General features: G+C 35.6%; 1 protein-coding gene across 3 annotated transcripts in view; it reads left to right on the top strand.

Moving 5' to 3' along the window:
• The window catches only part of SEMA3D (semaphorin 3D), a 256,333-nt gene extending 246,779 nt beyond the window's left edge, over positions 1-9,554 (top strand). For all 3 annotated transcript variants that reach the window (XM_027838813.1, XM_027838812.1, XM_027838814.1), the window contains exon 18: positions 2,381-9,554. In XM_027838813.1, the coding sequence (XP_027694614.1) occupies positions 2,381-2,806 (426 nt within the window). In that variant the 3' untranslated portion in view covers positions 2,807-9,554. The remainder of the gene's footprint in view (positions 1-2,380) is intronic.
• The last annotated feature ends 11,507 nt before the right edge of the window (positions 9,555-21,061 follow it).

Raw genomic sequence — 21,061 nt, 5'->3', positions numbered from 1 at the left:
GTATATGAAGGTTCTCTCATAAATGCTGATTGATAGATTGATTGATTAATTGATTGATTGTAATATCCCAGTTAGCCTCCACGTTTTTGAGTTGAACAATGAATTCAGGGTGGCCATTTTAATAAGCAGTACTTTTTCTTCAAAACAAAACAAAAATTTTAACTTTTATTTCAAATAATAAAAATTTATTTTCTCTCCCAACCACTTCTCCCTTGCTTTCTTTGTAAACAAACATACAGATGATCAAATAAACAAACCTTTGTAAACGTGCATAATCAAGCAAAACGAATTCCCATGTTAGCCATGTCCAAAAATCTGTTTTATTCTGCATCTGTAGTCTATCACACAGGAAGTTGCTAAAATGCTTTCTCATTGGTCCTCTGAAATCATGGTTGGTCATCGCACTAATCAGGGTTCTCAGGGCTTCCAAAATTATTTGTCTTTACCACGTTGTTGTAATTGTATAGATTGTTTTCCTGGTCGGGCTCAATTCCTGATCCTGTGCAATTCCTGCTCTTGAGTCAGTTCATATGAACCTTTCCAAGTTTTTCTGAAATTCTCCTTTTCATTATTTCTTTTAGCACAATGTATTCCATTATATTCATATGCCATAATTTGTTCAGCCATTACCCACTTAAAGGGAACTCCCTTAGTATCCAGTTCTTTGCTACTACAAAAAGGAGTTGCTATAAATATTTTTATATATGCAGACACTTTCTCTTTCATTGATTTCTTTGTAGAATAGGCCTAACAATAACATGACTGGGGTCGGTATACACAGCTTAGTGAATTTGGGGGTATAGTTCCAGATTTAAGTAGTTTCATTTCAGACATTTATATTTTTGATATTAATTATGTAGTAATAACAATTCACAATAAAGTAGTATTTTAACATCACAACCAGCCTGTGAAGTTAGTGATAAAAGTATGATTATGCCCATTTTACTTTTGAGGAAATTACTCAATAAGCATAAATAACTTGCCAGAAACCACAGTTAGTGTCAGATCCAGGACTGGATAGCAGGTCCGTGTGGTGCTATTTTCCTTTCATCACATGCGTTCTTCATATAATGTGCAAGAGGGCAAGATAAGGCAGCTTATTGGTTTTGTTCACACCATGAGAAGCAAAACCAAGAATGGAGGTATTCTTCTACTTTGCTCATCTGTGGTATAGCACAGCATATAATGCTTCCTTAATTTTCAGGGTTTCTTCCAGCCTTTATATTTCCACTTCTTTTCAGTGGCAGAGGAAATATCCTGCTTATTTTTCACAAGAAGATACAGAGCACAGTCCACCCACTGAGAGTAAATTTAATTTAGTCCTCTTTCTCCCTCCTGGATTTCCATCTTCTAAGTGTGTTAGAGGGGTAGGTATGTAAACTAAGAAGGCTTCTAGCTCTTTGCTTGTTGTTTTCTCTGAAAGTGAGGTGCTTGACACCGCATGGATTAAACAAAACCCTTGTGTCTAGAAACATTTCATCAGTTTTACAAAAGATAGGTTCACTAGTTTGAATGTTTTAAATGCATTTCAATATTATTTCTTCAAAGGGAATCTTAATGGAGGTACTTTCGTCTATTGTGCTTTCTCACATGTGAACTCTGATTACCATGTCACATTATACATTGGTATGGCAAATATTTCCACAAACTGCATATTTTAAAGTATCACATATACACCACAGTATCAAAGCACATTCCAAAATAAAGGGGGAAATTCAACTTAAAATGTAGTTATCCTTCCAGCTGTGGTTCTCCTCGGTTACAAACCTCCACTTTCAAAGAGCTGTATGGACCTTTGTCCTTGCCATTCTACTTGACATTTAACAAGTAACTCTGTTACAGCTTCCATGTACTCACATACTGTTTTGATCATTTATTTAGTTGTCTTTTATCTAGAGAGAAGTGTTGGTGCCTTTCAGAAAAAAACTGTTCCATCAGACTGTTCATGTGGGCACTTTACTGAGAGCTCATTCTTATTTAACCAGTGGTTATTGATTTCACAATCCAGTTATGGAATTTAGATAGTAGCTTGTGCACCAGGAATTGTTTATTGAATCAATTAATCTACAAGGCAGGTCAATGAGAGAGTCTGTGTTTTTCCTTCTTTTTTTTCCCCACTGTGTTCTGTAAGACTGAAAGACAAACTACTTCATTTCAATCTTGTGGTTAGACTTAATAAGATGCAAATGTGAATGGCTCTCAATAAGGTTTAAGTGGGGCCTGGCTTTTTTTTTGATAGGACACAAAGTAGCCTGTGTGATGACAGACATAAAGGGAAGAGATCTTGCAGGTTCACTGAAGTATAAATATGTAACATGTTTTCATTTGCTTGTAGCCCTCTCTGTTTTTAATTTATTGCCTCCATTTTCCAATTCTGCAGCTGAAACCTGATGAAAGGGTCATCAAAACTGAATATGGGCTGCTGATTCGCAGTTTGCAAAAGAAGGACTCTGGGATGTACTACTGCAAAGCACAGGAGCACACATTCATCCACACCATTGTGAAACTGACTTTGAACGTCATAGAGAATGAGCAAATGGAAAATACTCAGAAAGTGGAGCTCGAGGAGGGACGGGGCAAGGATCTGCTAGCTGAGTCCCGGCTGAGGTATAAAGACTACATGCAAATCCTCAGTAGCCCCAACTTCAGCCTGGACCAGTACTGCGAACAGATGTGGCACCGGGAAAAACGGAGGCAGAGAAACAAAGGGGGCGCTAAATGGAAGCACGTGCAGGAGATGAAAAAAAAACGAAATCGGAGGCATCACAAGGACCATGAGCAGCTTCCCAGAGCTGTGGCCACGTAGTCCTCTTAGCTGCAAAAGCAGTGACACTCTTACCTACAAAAGAAAAATGCTGTGTTCTATCTTTAAGACTTGTGCATAGCCTCTATTCAAGGAGATTTGCTAATGCACAATAACAGTAATCTGGATGAGGCTGTAATGGGAAATACAGGTGCCTAGGGGGAATTTAATAATTTAAAACCATTTTGTTCTGAACTGACATGATAAATTCAAGAGTCCAGAATCCCTGATGAATTTGGGAATTTCTTTTTCTAATATTTTTCCTAGTTTTTTTTTTTAATTTAATTAGGTCATAAAGATAAATGAGCTAAGTCCAGTTGAATCATTATCATATTTATAGTGGTTCATTTTCCTTGGGTATCCTTTAAATATGTCGGTTTACTGTGCATTAGCGCATGTTGCTGTGAACAATTCATTCTACTCTTCAGCTAACTGTGTCATGGTGGTGAGTAGAATAATTGCACAGCACACAACAATTCACATTACCAGTAAGATCTTCCCAGTGAGTCAGGCACTGCTGGAGCATATGTTCGGGATTTAGGGAGGTGCATTAATTCTTCCAGGCCACTAAGGGTCCATTTAGTGCAGTGGAGCTCTGATTTACTAAAGGGTATAAATATACCTCCCAGGATTCCTAGCTCTTAACAGGGAAGAGCCAGGAAGATATGCGATTTTAGAACATATGTTCATGTATATAGGAACAGAATAGTTGAGGAACTGTCAGAACATAAGGTGCTAGCTATTTAATAAAATAAGAGAATGAATGTGAAATATCAGACAAAAGAAAAACATTAAATTATCTCCAATGTTCTAATGTGTAGGTATACAAATGGGATTTGCAAGCCGACAGAGAAAAATACAACCAAAATTTTTTGGCTTCAGGGGATATCCATTTCCCCACTTTAAAAAAAAAAAAGAACAATCACAAATTAAATGGGAGAAATGTAATGGAACTTTATTCACTAGGGCATGAGTAGTTGCCAATTTGCAATCCATCTGCTAAAATGAAATGTAACGTAAAACAAACTGCCAGCATGATACTGAAGAGTACATCTTCTAGTTGATTATGGAAAGGATGAACACAAATTTTATTAACAAACAATGGGATTCCAGTGTATGCTTTCCTCTGTTCCTCTAAAAATTTACCATACTCTGCTCATTATTTCAACTTATTGCAATAGTTCTTCCTTTTTTCCCTTTTTTAGGTTAGGTTATATTTAAAAGTAGGCAAATAGGAAGAGTTCCAAAGATGATAATAGAGGGTTAGCTAAATATTTGGTGGTTGGCAGAACCAGTGCACAAAATAATAACAAACGGAAAGGGTTAAAGTAACTCTTTGACATTTTTTTCTTTTACAGCAGCCTTTTGTATCTAGAATTATGTATTGTAATTCAAGCAGAATTATCCTGATTCTTTCTTTAATATAAATAAAATGTCTGTGTGTAGATACGTAAAATTATAAGTTTGTGATGAGCAGGTTTTAATGTTTTCAATAGCATTCTTTAAAATTCTTCTTTTTTGCTTTCCTTTTTGAATATGCATATATGCACATGTCTTTTTGTAGAAGACATACCTTTTCTTCTTCTAATTCACAACCACCCTTAGCCAGCCTGTCTCTGTTTTGCCTTTTCACGCCTTTTTGGGTGTGAAATGAAAAATTAGCCACTTCCTTCCATGGAAGAAGGCTTTGAATGAGTACACAAATGACAGACTTTGCTTCTTTCTCATGCATTTGACACATCTTGAGAGGAAACCTGTGGGAAAGCTATATGATTGAAGGATATCTCATGAGGACTTGAACCTAGAGTCTATAATTTTGGCTCTATGCTCAGGAAATTTCCTCTATCCCATCCTCATTTCTCTCCTTGATTACCTATCTCATATTTACCATGCCTTTGTATGAGATCACATATTGTATTTCCATACATATGCTCACATATTTGTGGATGTGTTCAATGCAGCCTAAATTTTTTTTTTAGCAAAGCTCAGAAATAGAAGAAAACCAAAATCAATTATCCTTTATAGTTACAAAAAGAATGAAGGCAGTCACTTCTAAGAATTGCTGTTAATAAATTTCATAACAAGTTTTTTGTAATTGATAAATTTCTGGGTTGAAGTTTTCATGAGTCACTTCTAGGCCAAGAGCAAAAATGATAACAAATTTAATTTTTTTTGGATATTCCAACATAGTTTATTGACAGCAACAGTTAAAATTGTAGAAGGCTGTGAGAAATATATCTTTAAATGTTAAGGTTAAATAAATCCAATTAGTAGTTAAAAACAATTAATTTGGCTTAATTCAGAAAGAAAAGCTACTGAATCTTTCTTTAGTTATGGTTAAATGCTCCTGAGGGTATTTTCTCAAGATGGCGAGAATGAGAAATGGTACATAAGGATATAAAGAATAAAAAGGTTTCAAATGTGTTTATTTTTGGTGGCTAGTCAAAATACACTGGAAGTGTGATTAGTAAAATATAAATGCCACATAATATATAACCATTAACTCATTGTTTGTAGAAACTTTCAGGCTATTGAGATGCTCTATCAAAGAATACTGAATTTAGCCAACACTAGTTGGGTTCAACCATGATAACATGTATATATGTAATATATTTATGTGTGCATATAGACAGATAGATATGATTAAATGTCCTTACCCTTTAATTATCTAAAAAAAGTATAGATGATTCATTTTCATACATAGAATTTATGGCAACCAACATCCTTTACCACCAAACTTTTCCTTAGAGCTGCTATCAAACAGCTTGACTGATCAATCTACATTTTTACCTCTTTCCCCTTCTTTTAAAATGTTAGTTCCTGTTAAGCAAAGGAATAGACAAATATGAACAGGAAAGGGAAGAAGAAGAAGCAATATCACAAACCTCCGCAATTAATTGACTGAAAATAATGTGGTTTTGATATGCCAATAAAATACTCCCATGTTGCTCTGAAGTACCTGGGAGCTGACGATGGGTTTTCAAAGAGAGTATCTATGCATTCTTGAAGGTTGGACCAACTTGGAAAAAACTTTTGAGTACAAGCCTGGCTGATGATAAGTTTTATATCTGTTGTCTGAGAAAACCACTTGGCTAAGTTCGGAGATGATTATCATCAGAGGGTTAGCCACAAGGTGTGAGAGGGAAGACCATAGCAAGTCATTAGACAGTAAACTAAGACAAGGAGACATTGTAATCTGCATGTGGCAAGGAGCATTTCCACCTTTGAAATTATGGAGTCTTGAAGTAAATATAGATTTGCAATTTGAAACTATAAGAAAGAGTGTTGCTCTAGAGTCTAGATTATAAGCTACTTTTTTTTCTGAGCACCATAACATTTATTTTGTATTTTCCATAAGTAATAAGGCGCATTTCTAGTCACAGTCAGTAGTTAATCAGCAAACACCTACTGAAGACTGTACATTTCTTTAGTCTCTTCACAATTCTCTCACAAAGTCGGAAAAAATAATCTATTGGTTTATTTATATTTTAAAAACTATCCTGGCTTTGTTATTTCCTACCTATGTTGCTGTGGGCAATTTCATCTTTGAGCTTTCATTTCTTCATTTATAAAATGGACTAGGTGACCTTTAAGGTCCCTATCAGCTCTGTACCTATTATCCCATCATCCCAGTTCAACTGAATCTGTTAACCAGATTTATTGTATCAAGATGCTTAATTGCACACAGACTTAAAGCAATTAATTCTAACACCTACTTTCTCTGTAAAATTTCATATTCAAATCTTCCCAAATATAAAAAGAGAAAAAAGATATCATAGTCTATAAATCTGGTTATTTTATAATGGTAATTTGCATTTATATAGTGCTTGAAGATTTAGAAAGCACATGCTTCACATGAAGGTCTTAGGAGAGGATGAATTGTTCATCCCATTTTACAGATGAGGAAATAGAGTCTCAGAAAGGTCTAAGAAGGAACCAACTCGAGTTTTAAGTCTAGGTCTCCTGATTCCAAGTCCAGTGTCCTTTCTGCCTTACTATGCCAAGCTTCCTTTTCTAGTAAGCATTCATTGTCACAGAATAACATGTGACCTTAGAGGATATAACTTATCCTCCATTCTAGAGATTCTCAAACTTGTTGGTCTCAAGAACTCTTTCCACTCTTAAAATTATTAAGGACCCTCCCAAAGAACTTTGGTTTATGTCAGTTATATCTATTGATATTTACCATATTAGAAATTGAAATATCTTAGTATTATTATAAAAAGTTTTGACTTCCTGGACCTTGTTGAAATGGGGGGAGGGAGGGGTAGGGAGAGGTCTCTAGGCCATACTTTGAGAACTCCTACTCTATACCATTATTTTCCAAAGCATTGTCCTAGACCCTAGAAGGACATTTAATCAAAGTTAAAGAAAATCAATTTCAATATGCTAAATGACACTGGATGCCAATGACAGCGAGCTGGGCCCTAAGAATCATTCAATCCCAGTTCTATTATATGTAACCATTTTACTATTTTAGGTTAATAAGCTAAGGGCCTAATTGTGTTGTAAACATTCATTATTTCATTAACAGGAGTAAACAACCATACTAGAATCTTAATCCCATATGGTGCTATGCTGGCAATAAAACAAGCTTGGGTTTGTTCAGGGCTCCTATCCAATGTACTATATTTATGTCCATACTACACCTCACAGCATCATCATCAACATACTGTATTTCAAATATTGAGTATGTACCCTCACACAGACCCTGAAGATAGTTTTGATATCCAAGATTGGGACTGTTAGTGTTTTTCTATGAAGATTACATGTATGTTTAGCATTTAGGACAATGTATATCTCTAATAGAACCTGATGAAAATAGATATTTCGGACCCAAATGACTATTTAGTAAAATGACACGAAGCATAACTGATACTTAATGTGTTATGAAACAAAACTGATGCTTTTTGTAAATTGAGAAATCTGTAAAAGCCCTAAGACATGTGATATTTCAAATAAGCAATCATCTATTGTCAGTTATCTTCAGTAAATATTTAATAATCACAAAATATAACATAAAATCTATGTTGTAAGTTGTTTTAGGTCATACTATATTGGCAAAAGTAAGTAAGTTATTGAAGGTGAAATGCATATTGGTGATGAAATTTCAAAATTACAATGCTGTTTGCTCTTATTTTTGTGTAATCTTGCAGTTAGTACAATTTTAAATGAGCCCTTATATTTTTTGCTTCATGAATTTAACACGTTCCAGGTAACTTTTATAACATTTGAGGGCCATTATTTAATACTTTCAAAAATGCATATCAGCGAATTCATTTCTCTTTTCTGAGACTGGGGTCAAGCAAGCATATCTAGATTCATTGTTGGAGTTTCATATTCTTCTCCTTTGTACTTTACTGCTTTTGCATTTTCTTGCTGCTCTTATTCACATAACTTATGCTGCTAAATGGCATCCTGCCTGAGACTTTTTCGGATCAGTGTGCATTCAATTTAGGGAATTTTATAAAGACAGTTTGCTTAGGAGAGATACTTTGTTGGAATTTGAATTTATGTGGTACCTTAGTTCTGAGAAACCCAAAGCACAATGCTTAACACAATTTTAAAACATTCCTGATAAGCAGCCACAATTTTCTTTAAGATGGGTAAACCGTGACCCAAAGATTGAGGGATCTGCTAAGGTTACATCATTTGTCCCAGAGTCAGGATTTCTGACTGTTTGCTAAGTAATACAGGCTATAAGAACCTGCCTCATAAGTCTCTCCTAGAGCCCTTAGAAGTATGTCCCATAAGGCATACAGGCTTAATATTTAGTAAGTTATTAGGGACCCAATTTTAAAGATTATTTAACATTTTGCAAGTGTCCTTTTATCCATCATCAAAAATAAACTATTCAACACCTATTAATGCCATTTGACTCATCAAAATAACACATTAATAAAACATTTTGATGTTTATAAAGTATAAATGAAATTGAAGTATAATCATTATACTCTGGATTTCTAATGCTTCAATAATATTTGAATTAATCACTACAAAGTCACATTTATGCTTAAATAACACTCTACAATTCAACTGTTCAGTTTTCATAGGGAAAGATGGTTCCCCCTGCTTCCAGTAAATTACTAAAGCACATATATGCTGTGTGTGTTTTGGTATTGTGCATTTCTATCTTTGTCCTCCTTGGAATATATGCCTGGTAATGGGTCTTCCGGGTCAAAAGTCATTTAGATACTTTTTTTTAGCATGGTCACAAGATATATTTTGATGGAGAGAAAGAAGATGTTTTAAAAGTTTCTCTGGTTCCACTTAGTAACAAATCACAGACAAAAAAGAAAGCCGGAAAATAAAAAGGAATACCTCACATATGATGTTTTTTGTAGGAATAAGTATTTATAGAACAATTTGAGGTAAATATTTGGTGGGGGAGGGACTAGAATCTGTAAGTTATCATAAGTAATCAAGTAACATAATTCCTGCATTTTAAGTGGTTTACAATCTGTTTTGTACTTACTTTTGCTAACAAAGTGAAGATCTTGTAGTCTTAAAAAGAATCACAACTGTTAGATGTCAATTTTGGCTGTATTATAATAAAAGGCAAATATTGAAATAGAGTTCTAAGATTACAAAAAAAGTTTGTTGGTATTTTTATATGTTTCACTTTCAAAACCCAAATGCTGTATGGGAGAGTTTTGAATCAAATGCCTAGGAACAATATTCCAGATTTCTGTATTAAGGTCCAATTGTTAAAAGATATGTTACCTGAAAAAAGTTATGATATATAATGGAGAGTTTATAGTGCATAGTTAAAAAGAAATAAACACTCATCTCATGAACTTCTACAGGAGAATTTTCCTAATATAATTAATGGAATGGAATTTTTTGAAAAAAAAATACTTTTACTAACCAAATAGTCCTCATGCAATTTAAACCATAGCAAATTATTAAGAAAATATTAACTTTACCTAACAATATTCTTTGAATAATATTATATCATCTTCTAGCATTGAGACATTTAAGATCTTGATTGTATTTGACTGGGGGGAAAACAGCAAATATTTAGGTGAATCATCTCCTTCAACTAAGAGACCTGTTAGTGTAATAGTCATAGAGTTGAGAACTAGCCTTGGAGTTTAAATGCACGCATTTCAATTAGAACTGATGCACAGTGACTGAGAGACCTAACCAAATCAGTTTACTTTTTACTTGTCCAAGCAATTCCCTAAAATTCTCCAGTAGTCCGTGTGTGCCTTTAGAGGAGTCTTTCACACAGTGAGTTCCCTTCATTATATGAAATCACAGGTCTGAGCAAAAATTCTGCTTCCCATACAAAAAAACAGGTAGTTACAAAACAATTCATTATAAAATTCTACATCCAGAACATAGAATAGAATTTAATTTGAAGTGCAACCTTTGATTTGGAAGAGTTGTGGGTGATTATGCTTTGGTGTGTTACTTCATTTCTCAGAAGTGGAAACTGAGGCCCTAGAGAAAAGACATGACTAATCCAAGATCATAAACACAAATGATGGCTGAATCCCCAACTCCTGTACCCCCAGTTTCAGTATCAGGAGTTTCAGCTTCTGCTTCTAGAAAAGCTATTGGGGGGGGGGGGTTGTGAAAGAAATAGAGACACTTGGAACATTCAGGGGGGGGGGAAGGGAAAGGCTATGGTTTGGGGGGGGGTTGAGGAGGGAGTGACATGGAGGGAAGAGAGTTGGGGGAGGAAACATTTTAGGTCAGTCATTTAAGAACAGTTTCTCAGAACTGGCCTCTCTATAGCAAAAATATTTTCCCCCATCCTGTCTGAATTTTCTTTTTCACTTTGTTTTGCTGCTAGAACTTCAAATGCGAAGAGAGTCACTAGGGTTGAAGGAAATTATAAAATTTTAAAATTATATTGATAGAATTTCCTTTAATATCATCTGCATTTTCCAATATTACCCACACCTTCCTCTTTCCATAGAGTATCACTTTTTAAAAATTTTTTTTAATTTTAGACAAATGCTAAAACTTAAATACATAATAAGAAAAGAAAAACACAAATATTAAAGTTAAATATAAAATAAGAAAAAAACATGTCATGTGCACAGCAGAACATTGAGAGGATTCAAAATATATAGCAATGACTTTTCATTTCAAGAAAGCCTATATATTAAATATTGTGCATTATGTTGAAAGCTGTCCATCTTTTCTTTGTTTCCTTGTAGGTTTTCTTTTGTTCTCTACTGTACACTTTTTACTTCATTCTTTTTTCCCCCTGTCTCCCCCCTACCCACCACTCCAAGGCTACAACTGAGCTTGGATATATTTATATATAGGTATTGATATATACATACATGTATACATATATACCCATACATACATATATAAACATATGCTTTCCCTAAGAGATTCTAATCCTACTCTTAGTTTGTATGTTTGTGCATATCTCTTTTTTCCTATCCCTCCTAACTCCTCTACTTTATTTCTACCAGCTACCTTACACTCTTACTATTTAACCTACCCCCACTCCTTATCCATCCCTTATCCTCTTATTCCCCTAAATCTAAATACCTTTCTATCCCCCTTTTAGCCTATTCCCTCACCTTCCCCTCTACAGGGAGCAATCTATCCCTTATCCTCCTGTTCCCCTAAATCTAAATACCATTCTATATCCCTCTTTTAACCTATCCCCTCACCCTCCTTTATCCAGTTATAAAGAAGACCCCAGACTCAGTTCCAAAGACTGGTGTCTCAAAGACTTTTTATTGAAGGGGTTGAAGTGTGTCCTTTCAGTTCTCAAGAGAAGTGGGCACACCTCCTTTGAAGGAGAGAGTGCGCCAAGTACAGAAGCAAGAGCAAGCTTTATAGTTAGTAATTGCCTAACTCTTCCCTTCTGGATCAGGATTGGTCCTGATCCTTCTGGGTTACAATACTCCTTACAAGCCCCACCCTTAACATACATTATGTGCCCAGAATTGTGTTGTCACTCCCCCCCGGACAGAGAAGTTAGACTGTCTGTGCTGATTTCTTATCTACTTATGTGGAAACTTAATTCTTTTATTATATATATATATATATATATTATATAATATTTATTATATATTACATAATATATAATATAATATAATATATTATATTATATATATATATATATGTAATTCTACTTGAATCCATTCCCAATGAAAGTAGGTTTCCAGAACTAACAGCCATCCTCCAATCAATTCCTCTGTATTGGTTCTTCCTCTTGCACCTCATTTGTAAAAGATAATTACTCTTTTAACTGTACTTGAATGGTTTTACTTTTTGAAGTCATATAATACTCAAATCCACCCCAATCTTTCTTATGTTACCTAATTACTAGTAACAATCTTAGAGATAGGTTTTACATCTTCCATACATAAAAGGTAGACATTCTATCCTTATTTAGTCTTTTGTAATTGGTCATTGGTATGTACCTTATATTTCTCTTGGCTATTTTATGTCAAATCTTCTATTGAATTCAGAGTTTTGTTTTTTTTGTCTTTGTTTTTGTTTTTGTTTTTGTTTTTTAACAAAGTCCTGAAAGTCTGACAATTGATCAAATGTTCTTTTTTTTCCCCTCATTCAGAATTATGCTTAGCTTTGCTGGGTATGATATTTTTGGCCAGTAGGTCAGTTCTTTTCATATTCTTGTTTTTCTTGTATTATTTTTCTTTTTTTTTCCCCAATCTGTCTCATTTGATTTTTAATTCTTTTTGGGCAGGTGACCATTTGACATTACTCTTTGGGGTAGAAGAGGGTTTCTTTGCTTCAGTATCCTCCTCTGAAGATAAACTCTGATCTTCTCTATTCCCATAGTAGCTCTCTATGGCAACTTTGCCTGTGCATTTTCTTTTGTAATAATTTAGCTTTTACAATTGCCTCTAGTGCTGGGGTATGGGGGATGGTGCCTCTGGCCTTTGATCTTGAACTCAAAAACCAAGACTTCCAGCCTCCTGTAAGTGCCCACAGCCAGCAGAGTCCCGTTCCATTTCTTCTGTACTCACCCAACTTGTGCTGGTTCCTTCTCGCCCCATCCCTGTCTCTGCAGCACAGCTGGGTCTGGTTTTCCTAGTTAGCAGAGGTTCCCCAGAGCTTCCCCAGGTCAGAGGCCCAACTCTCCTCACTGTCCCAGGGGTAAAAGTCCCTGTCTGGGGCAGAGGCAGCCTCCCAAACCAGCTAACCCCAGGGCTTGTTTAAGCAGCCTGGAGGTGTTTACTCTTCACCAGGAGGAAATCTCATCCTGGGATTTTTCTTCTGATCTCCAATTGTCCAGAGAGGACCCCTGCTCTGCCCCTACTCTTATTTGTTTTCATGGTTCTGTGTTTGCGCCCCCCCCCACCCCATATGGGCTATTTTGTGGATGAAAATCTTGAGAGCTTGAAATCTTCTGACCTACTCCACCGTCTTCCCAGAATCCTCTGAGTATCACTTTCAATTTACAAAAAAAGTACGGGGAGAGACGATTTTTGCTGAATTTTGATTGAGGGAGCGTAATTGTGGATCCTAAGGCTGGCCTAGGTGGGGTACCACAATGAGCAGTTGAAGACATTAGAAAGTGAATGAGGGTGGGGGTGTTGTGGACTAGAGAGAAGCACATAGGAACAGGAGAGGGACATAGAAAGGGAAATTGGGAATCACTCAACAAGAATGTATTAACTTCCTACTATGTGCCAAGAAAGACACTAAGTGCTGGTTATACAAAGAAAGGTAAAATCATAGTCCCTACCCTCAAGGAGTTAATATTCTAATGGGGAAGACAACATGCTTATATCTATGTATGGTTGGGGGTGGTCAGGGAGTGTAGAGAAATGCCTATTGCAAAATGTAGGATATGAGCTGTCTACCAAGAAAGCCAGGAAATGGAGATGAACAAGGATCTACGTATGAAGGACAGCCAGTGAAAAGAAGTGGAGTCAGGACATAAGAGTCTCATGAGTGAGGAATAAAAAAAAAAAGAAGAAGAAGAAGAAGATAAATTTACCTATTTCAAAAAAATAGTTTATGGTGTGCCTCATGTCCTGGGTGGAGATTTTCTTCCTCCTCCTCCTCCACTCTCCACTACTCCAGCTCCCAGGCTCTAGAATTCAGGGTAGTACGATCACTATAATAGTACAACTATATTATGAGTTATTTAAATAGGCTAACCTAAAAACTTTGTTCTGTTTGTTCTGACTATGCCTTTGATATAAATATTCCTTTCTTTACTATTGTTAAATGATTAAAAGGGGTGTTGAGCCCCTAAATTGGTGGAGGCTTGAGATAATATCACAGATGAGAGACCCTAACCCCCAGCTCCCTAAGGGTACCAGAGAACCCTGGGAGAAGGGTTGAAATGTAACGCAATTAACCTTAAGGCAATAGGAGCCAGAGTAGTCACTGTTAACACATGTAAAATTTTTTCAGTGTCAACAGATTTTCTTCTTAGCCTAACTGCATTAATTTTGTTTTGTAAAAATGGTTTCATTTTGTGTAATCAAAGTTGTCTATTTTTTGTGATCTCCTTTATCTGTTGTTTAGTTAAGAATTTTCCTCTAAGATAGGGTCATGAAAGAAGCCTCCATTCATTTTCCACCATCATTTGATCATGTGACATGTTATATATAAGCTGAGTGTCCATTAGGATTTTATTGTCATTTGTGGGATAAGATAATAGTCTAAACTTTTTTTTTTTTACCATGTGGCTTCCTAGCCTTCCAAACAGTTCTTATCAAATAGTCAATTCTCCTTAAAAAAATAAATAAGAAGTTATATTCTTATCCACAATTGTTCTGCAGCTTATTGCCCAGTTCAGAATCTGGGATCTTGTTTGTGAGTTTGTATTTGAAGCACAAGCTGAACCCAGCTCTTCCTGACTCTGAAGATAGAGATCTTATCTATTGTTTCTCGTTCAGTGATTAATTTTTTGTTAAATAACATAACCAAGAGTCTTCAAGTCCTATCCTTTTATCCTTTCTTTCACTGTACTATTGTCCTTGAGATTCTAGATATTTTATACTTCCAGATGAATTTTATATTTTATTTCTTGTCTCTGCATCTCATCAGCTCCCATGTGTTTAACCATTATCTCTTTGCAGAGGATTCATATATATGTATAATTCATACATACACATATATATAAACATACACATTTATATGTATAGCTATAGCTATAGCCATTTATCTATATCTATCTTTATCTGTGTGTGTATTTCATTTTCCTAAAATCTAGTACTAAATCATCAGTGGCCTATTAGACATCTCCAGTTGAATGTCCCACAGTCATCTCAATCAAACTCAATATGTTCAAAATAGAACTCATTATCTTGCCCACCTCCACCCAGTTTCACTCATCAAAATTTCCTTTTTTTGGCAGAAAACATCACTGTTGGGGCAGCTAGGTGGCACGGTGGATGGAACAACAGCCCTAAAGTCAAGAGTACCTGAGTTTCAATTAGACCTCAGACATTCACTAGCTGTGTGACCCTGGGTGAGTCATGTAATCCTAATTGCCTCCCCCCCAAAAAGAGAAGAAAAGAAAAAGGAATGGAAAGAGGAAAGAGGAGAGAGGAGGAGAGGAGAGGAGAGAGGAGAGAGGAAAGGAGAGAGGAGAGAGGAGAGGACAGGAGAGGAGCGGAGAGGAGAGGAAAGTCATTTTCTCAAGACCCATATTCACAACCTCGGTGTCACTCTTGACTCCTCACTTTCACACCACATTTCCAGTCTTTCCATTTTTGCCTCCTCAATATCTTCTTCTCTTCATTCTCACAACCATCACCCTTGTCCAGACCCTCCTTATGTCTTGTTTAGACTATTACATCATCCTTCCAATTGATCTCTCCTGCCTCATGTCTCTGTTCCAATCCATCTTGACACAGGTGCGAAAGTGATATTCCTAAAACAAGATCTATTCATATTACCCTTCCTCTTATTTATCAAACTCCCATGGCTTCCTGTTTGAATCCTCTGCAATCAAATATAAAGTTCCCTGTTGGGCATTTAACACTCTTCAGAACCTGGACTTTTCATCCTTTGTCCAGTATTTTCTACTATACTCCATTCCATGCAGAATGAGAAAAAGTCATTCAACCTCTATAATATTATTTTTCAGCACTGTTCTGAGATAGTCCTCTGGCATAAGGGGAATTCCTCCTGGAAGGACATAGTATTTCCCAGATGATCTTTGCTTTCTAAACTGAGTTCATAGTGTCATACACCCTCAGTGTAGGTGCAGCTGTCAGTACGTGTCCTTGTCCATGTACCCAGTTTATGTCTAAGGAAAGGCCAGTGGGCTAGCCAGAGACATTTGGAAAACAACCCCTTAATGAACTCGGATGCTAATAATAACATGCAAAATAATGAGAATCAGTTCAATGCAAAGCTTTATTGCAGAGGGAGGGTACACTGTAGCAGGAAGGGGTGCACCTGCTGGAGGGGAGAGTGTTCTCCAAAGTACCCTTTTGAGAGTGTTCTTATACTATGATTTTACACGGCCTCTTTGGAGCTGGCCAAGTTGCATATCAGAAGTCAGAGGAAAATATTATTTTGGGAGGTTATTATTACAGGGGAAAAACAAGTTGGTGGTAACAAAATATTATTTGGGTGACACAACTGTAGCAACCTTCAAAATTGTTATTGTCAGTATTTTTCCATGGATGAGTTCTGTAAGCTTAAACTGTTATGGTGGGTGGTCTGAAGACCACCAGGCCCAATTTATAACAAATATCATTGTTCTAATACACAATAATTGTAACATTTTACCTGTTGATTCAAATCTTGACTGCTTCCAAATAGATGACACATCCCTTTGAAGTAAACATAGGTGTGAAAAAATATAAAAAAAGACTGAAGATAATGGATTTTTTGCAAAAAAACTAGTTCAAATAAAGATATTTTATTCCCCCCTCTTTGAATGTTTATAATGTTACTTGTTCTCTTAGTAAGACCTCAACTATAGATTACCCTTATATTTTTAGACAAAAGTTGAATTTGAGAAAAAATAAATGGTATAAATCATATTAAGACCAATATGACAATTTGAACACATTTTAATGTTGTTGTTTAGTTGTTTCAGTCATGTCAGACTCTCCATTATCCCATGTGGGGTTTTCTTGGCAAAGCTACTGGAGTGGTTTGCCACTTCCTTCTTCAACTCATTTTACAGATGAGAAAACTGAAGCAAACAGGGTTAAATGACTTGCCCAAGGTGACACAACTAGTAAAAGTCTAAGGCCAGATTTGAACACAGGAAGATGAGTCTTCTTGACTCTAAGCTCAGCATTCTATCCACTGTGCCACCTACCTGCTTCTAATTATACTAGTGATTATGTCTGACACTTGATGGTGTTTTATACTTTTAAAAAATTGTTTTCCCATACAAAGCATGCTGCTAAGGTAGAGTGAAATTAGGACTTGATGTTGAAGATCTCCAGCTCAACAACTGTTGAGAAGTTAAAATGGCTAAATGTTTTCAATCTTTATGAAAGACATAGATGAAGAATGATGTGTAAACACTAAAGTATCATCTCTCATAATATCACAATTCCTCTACCCCTCATGTTTTCCAAGAGAACCATATAAAGAAATGCCATGTCTCTGAAGAGTTGTAAACTATGGAAGAATCCCTGTTTTTTCTACTGTTTGACAAAGCCAAGACCTTTCCTTTTCAGTCGGTTAAGCATAGGCTGAATGCTAAGCAGTTATTGGAAATAAAATAAATTATTAATAATTGACAAGAATTCAGATCCAGAACACTGAGTATAGGAAGGCAAATTAATGATTTTTCAAGAGAGAGAATGCAGAAATGAGCCTCTTAGTCCCAAACCAAGAAATGTTTAGGAATGTTTGTATTTTGACTGGTTTACATTATGCTGGATGAGATACATCTGTGACTGTATTAAGCATCTATTAGGAGAATGAAATAAGCCAGGCATACACTGAGTGTTTGCCCTCAAGCGTACTCTGGTACATATTTTCAAGAAATTTATTTATGGAGAGCCCCAGCAATTGCTACAAAGATTAATCTTTAAAAGAAACAAGTTGTTTCACCAACTTTTTTTTCCTTCCAAAACTATTTTCAAAATATTATTACAATTCATGCATATTAAAATAAACAGGGAACCTATTTATTTATTGAAACAGCAAAATTTGGGAGCCAGTTAGCCATAATGCATTAAGCACATTTAGTTTTTTCATGGTTTGTTATTACTATTGTTGTCATTGTTATGCTGTACATTCAGTGAACTCCATTCCCTTTACTGCTCTTTCCTCACAAAATTTGTGCCTATTGAGTATATTAGAACTATTGTCTTTCTTTTACAAAAAAAAAAAGGAGAGGAGATTCCATTCATAAATTTATTAAGAAAATTGTGGACCTTGTTTATTAACTTGCTTTTCTACTCCCACCAAGTGATTATGATAAAACCATCACAAAGGGTGGGTTTCCTTTTGGGGCCCTACTGTTCTGAAAACCATCCCAGCCATCATTTTCAGTCAAACCAGCGATTATAATCTGTGAAGTAAGGTAAACTATGAAAAACCCAGAATGATTCATTAATTCAGGTATTAATTTATTCATTCATTCATTCAATAGGCTCCTTTTATATGTCAAGCACTGTGTTAACTACTGGTGCTCCAAAGACAAAAATGAAATAGCCTCTGCCCTCAAGGAGCTAATGTTTTCCTAAGGCAGGAAACACCATAAACACATATAAATAATATAACAAATTAAATACAAGGATCCCAATCAAACAACCATGTTTGATCTGACTGTCTTAATTTCAATTAGGCAAATCACCTAAGCATTTGCTATATGGAAAGGGTTTTGGACTTGGATCAAGTAAACCTGGGTTCAAATTTAGCCTTTGACATTTACTAGCTTTGTGATCCTGGGCACATCATTTAATTTCTCCCTGGCTTAGTCTTTGAGTCCTTTCTAATAAGGCATGGATTGGACAAACTAAAATAGAGAGTGAGAGAGAAACAGAAAGAGAGAGAGTCCTGAGTTCAAGGGAGTTAACATTTTCCTAGGATTTTAGTTTTACTAAAAGTTATTAGAATGACTCTCAGAACTAGCTTGCCTCCATAGCATAGAAAATGTTAGATTTTTATTCTCTTTCTAAAATATTTACATACTATGACACCCAACTCAATTGGATATTCCCAATTGAGTTGATATTCAACTAAATATCAGCCAGGACTTTAATCTACAGCTCACATGGAGATATAAAATGCTCTGTTTGACCTTAAAGGTCTATACATGTTCGCCCCTCCATCCCTTTCCAATATTCTTACATTTCACTACCCATAACACACTCTAAGATCCATCTATGCAAACCTACTTGCTGTTCTTCATATACAACATTCCACCTCCTAACTCTGCTGCCCCTCTTCCAACCTTGCCATTTTTTTCTCTTGTCACAACTACATCCCGGCCTCCCTCTTACTTTTTTCGTTTCTCATCTCAAAGTCCACTTTCTGAAATAAGTCTTTCCAGGTCCCTTTCTGGTCCCCACCTCCAACTGCTAGTGCCTACCTTCATTAGTGTATCTATCTGTATCTATCTAGCTATATGTATATCGTCTATAACTGTACACACAGACACACATATACAGAGAGGTACGCACACAAACATATATATGTGTATATATATATAATATATACATGTGTATCTATCTATATGTATATGTGTGTACAGTATTACCTACTTATTTGCATGTCGTCTTCCCCATTAGAACATGAACTCCTTGAAAATGGAATTGACTTTTAGCTTTTCATGGTATTCCCAGGATTTAGCATAGTGATTGGCACATAAATAAGTATTTAATAAAAAACTGGACTATTTGACTGATTAAGTGAAATCATTTGAGTCTGAGAAATTAATAGCTGATACCACTGCCAACTGAATACCAATCAGAAATGAAGAAAAAACAGCTCTGAAATTATACGTTAATTTATTTTCAAATTTTCAAAATATGATTTACACACAACTGTTCTGGAACCCATCTGTTTGTCAAAGTGAGAAAAAAATCTATGTAATACTGCCTCAATGATTTATACTTAGTTTTAGGAGAAGCCAGTTCAAATTAAAGAAATTCTTTTTTTATATGGTTAAAAAAATTGCCAAATGAAGTCCTGTCAGACCTACTTTAAAAATGAAAATTATTTGTAATTTGCATATCAATTACTTATGTGGCCAAAGTTACTTCAAAAATACTTGAAATGATTTTCTTTATTTTTACTGACCTTTGGCAATCTTGTTTATATTATCAGTGTTCAATGACAACCTTTGAACATAGGTAGTGCCAGGGGATACTTCAGACCAAGCCATTCAAATTGTATTTCAGTGCCTGTTATAAGTCAAAGGTAATCTATTCAACAAATGACCATTCAAACCACATAAAATATAAAAAGGAAATTCCAGTTCCCAGGATTTGAAGTTATTAAGCATTTAGAACCAGGAAAGAGATTGTTTAGAAGGATTTCCCTTTTCCTCCATATCTTTAATTGATGCAAACAAATTGTTGTACAGTGATCATGGGGACAATCAATTTCAGGTTATTCACAGTTCAATCCCACAATACATTTGTCGCATACATGAGTTTTGCTCATTAATAAGAACAGCCCAATTGTCTTATATCATATAAAGGGGTCCTGGAGCATGCACAGAGTATCTGTGCCAGACTTCAGTTATAATAGTAAGTAAATAGCAAATAGTATATTAGGTTAGATATTTGACACAGATATATTTAGAAGTTATTTTCTGGTTTCTGGGGTAATGGGTGTTATTAAAAATGGGCAATGTCTCATTCTCAACACTCCATTTCCAGTTTTACAATTGCTGTCTCATGGCTGAAATGTGTGTGTTTTTTTTTATCATCTTCACTTCTTACTTTTCCTGATTCAATTCAAATCCCATCTTCTGCAGAAGGTCCTTCCTTCTCTCTCTCTCTCTCTCTGTCTCTCTCTCCCCCAACCCACCCCCCAACAGATGATAGATAGAAAAATAGATTTTGTTGTTCAGTATTTCCTGATTCTTTATAACTCCATTTGGGGTTTGCTTGGCAGAGATACTGGAGGGCTTTGCCATTTCCTTCTCTAGCTCATTTTACGTATGAGTAACTAAGGCAAACAAGATTGAGTGACTTGCCCAGGGTCACCTAGCTAGTAAGTGTCTGAGGTCAGATTTGAACTCAGGAAGATGAATGTTCCTGACTCCAGGTCCAGCATTCTATCCACTGTACCACCTAACTATGGTAGATATATAGCTGATAGATAGATAGATAGATAGATAGATAGATAGATAGATAGATAGAT

The sequence above is a fragment of the Vombatus ursinus genome, unplaced genomic scaffold (genome assembly GCF_900497805.2).
Source record: "Vombatus ursinus unplaced genomic scaffold, bare-nosed wombat genome assembly UNPS02014830.1, whole genome shotgun sequence".
In the NCBI taxonomy this organism is placed as follows: domain Eukaryota; kingdom Metazoa; phylum Chordata; class Mammalia; order Diprotodontia; family Vombatidae; genus Vombatus; species Vombatus ursinus.
The sequence above is the reverse complement of the archived record's forward strand: the minus strand, read 5'-3'. Positions and strand labels throughout refer to the sequence as shown.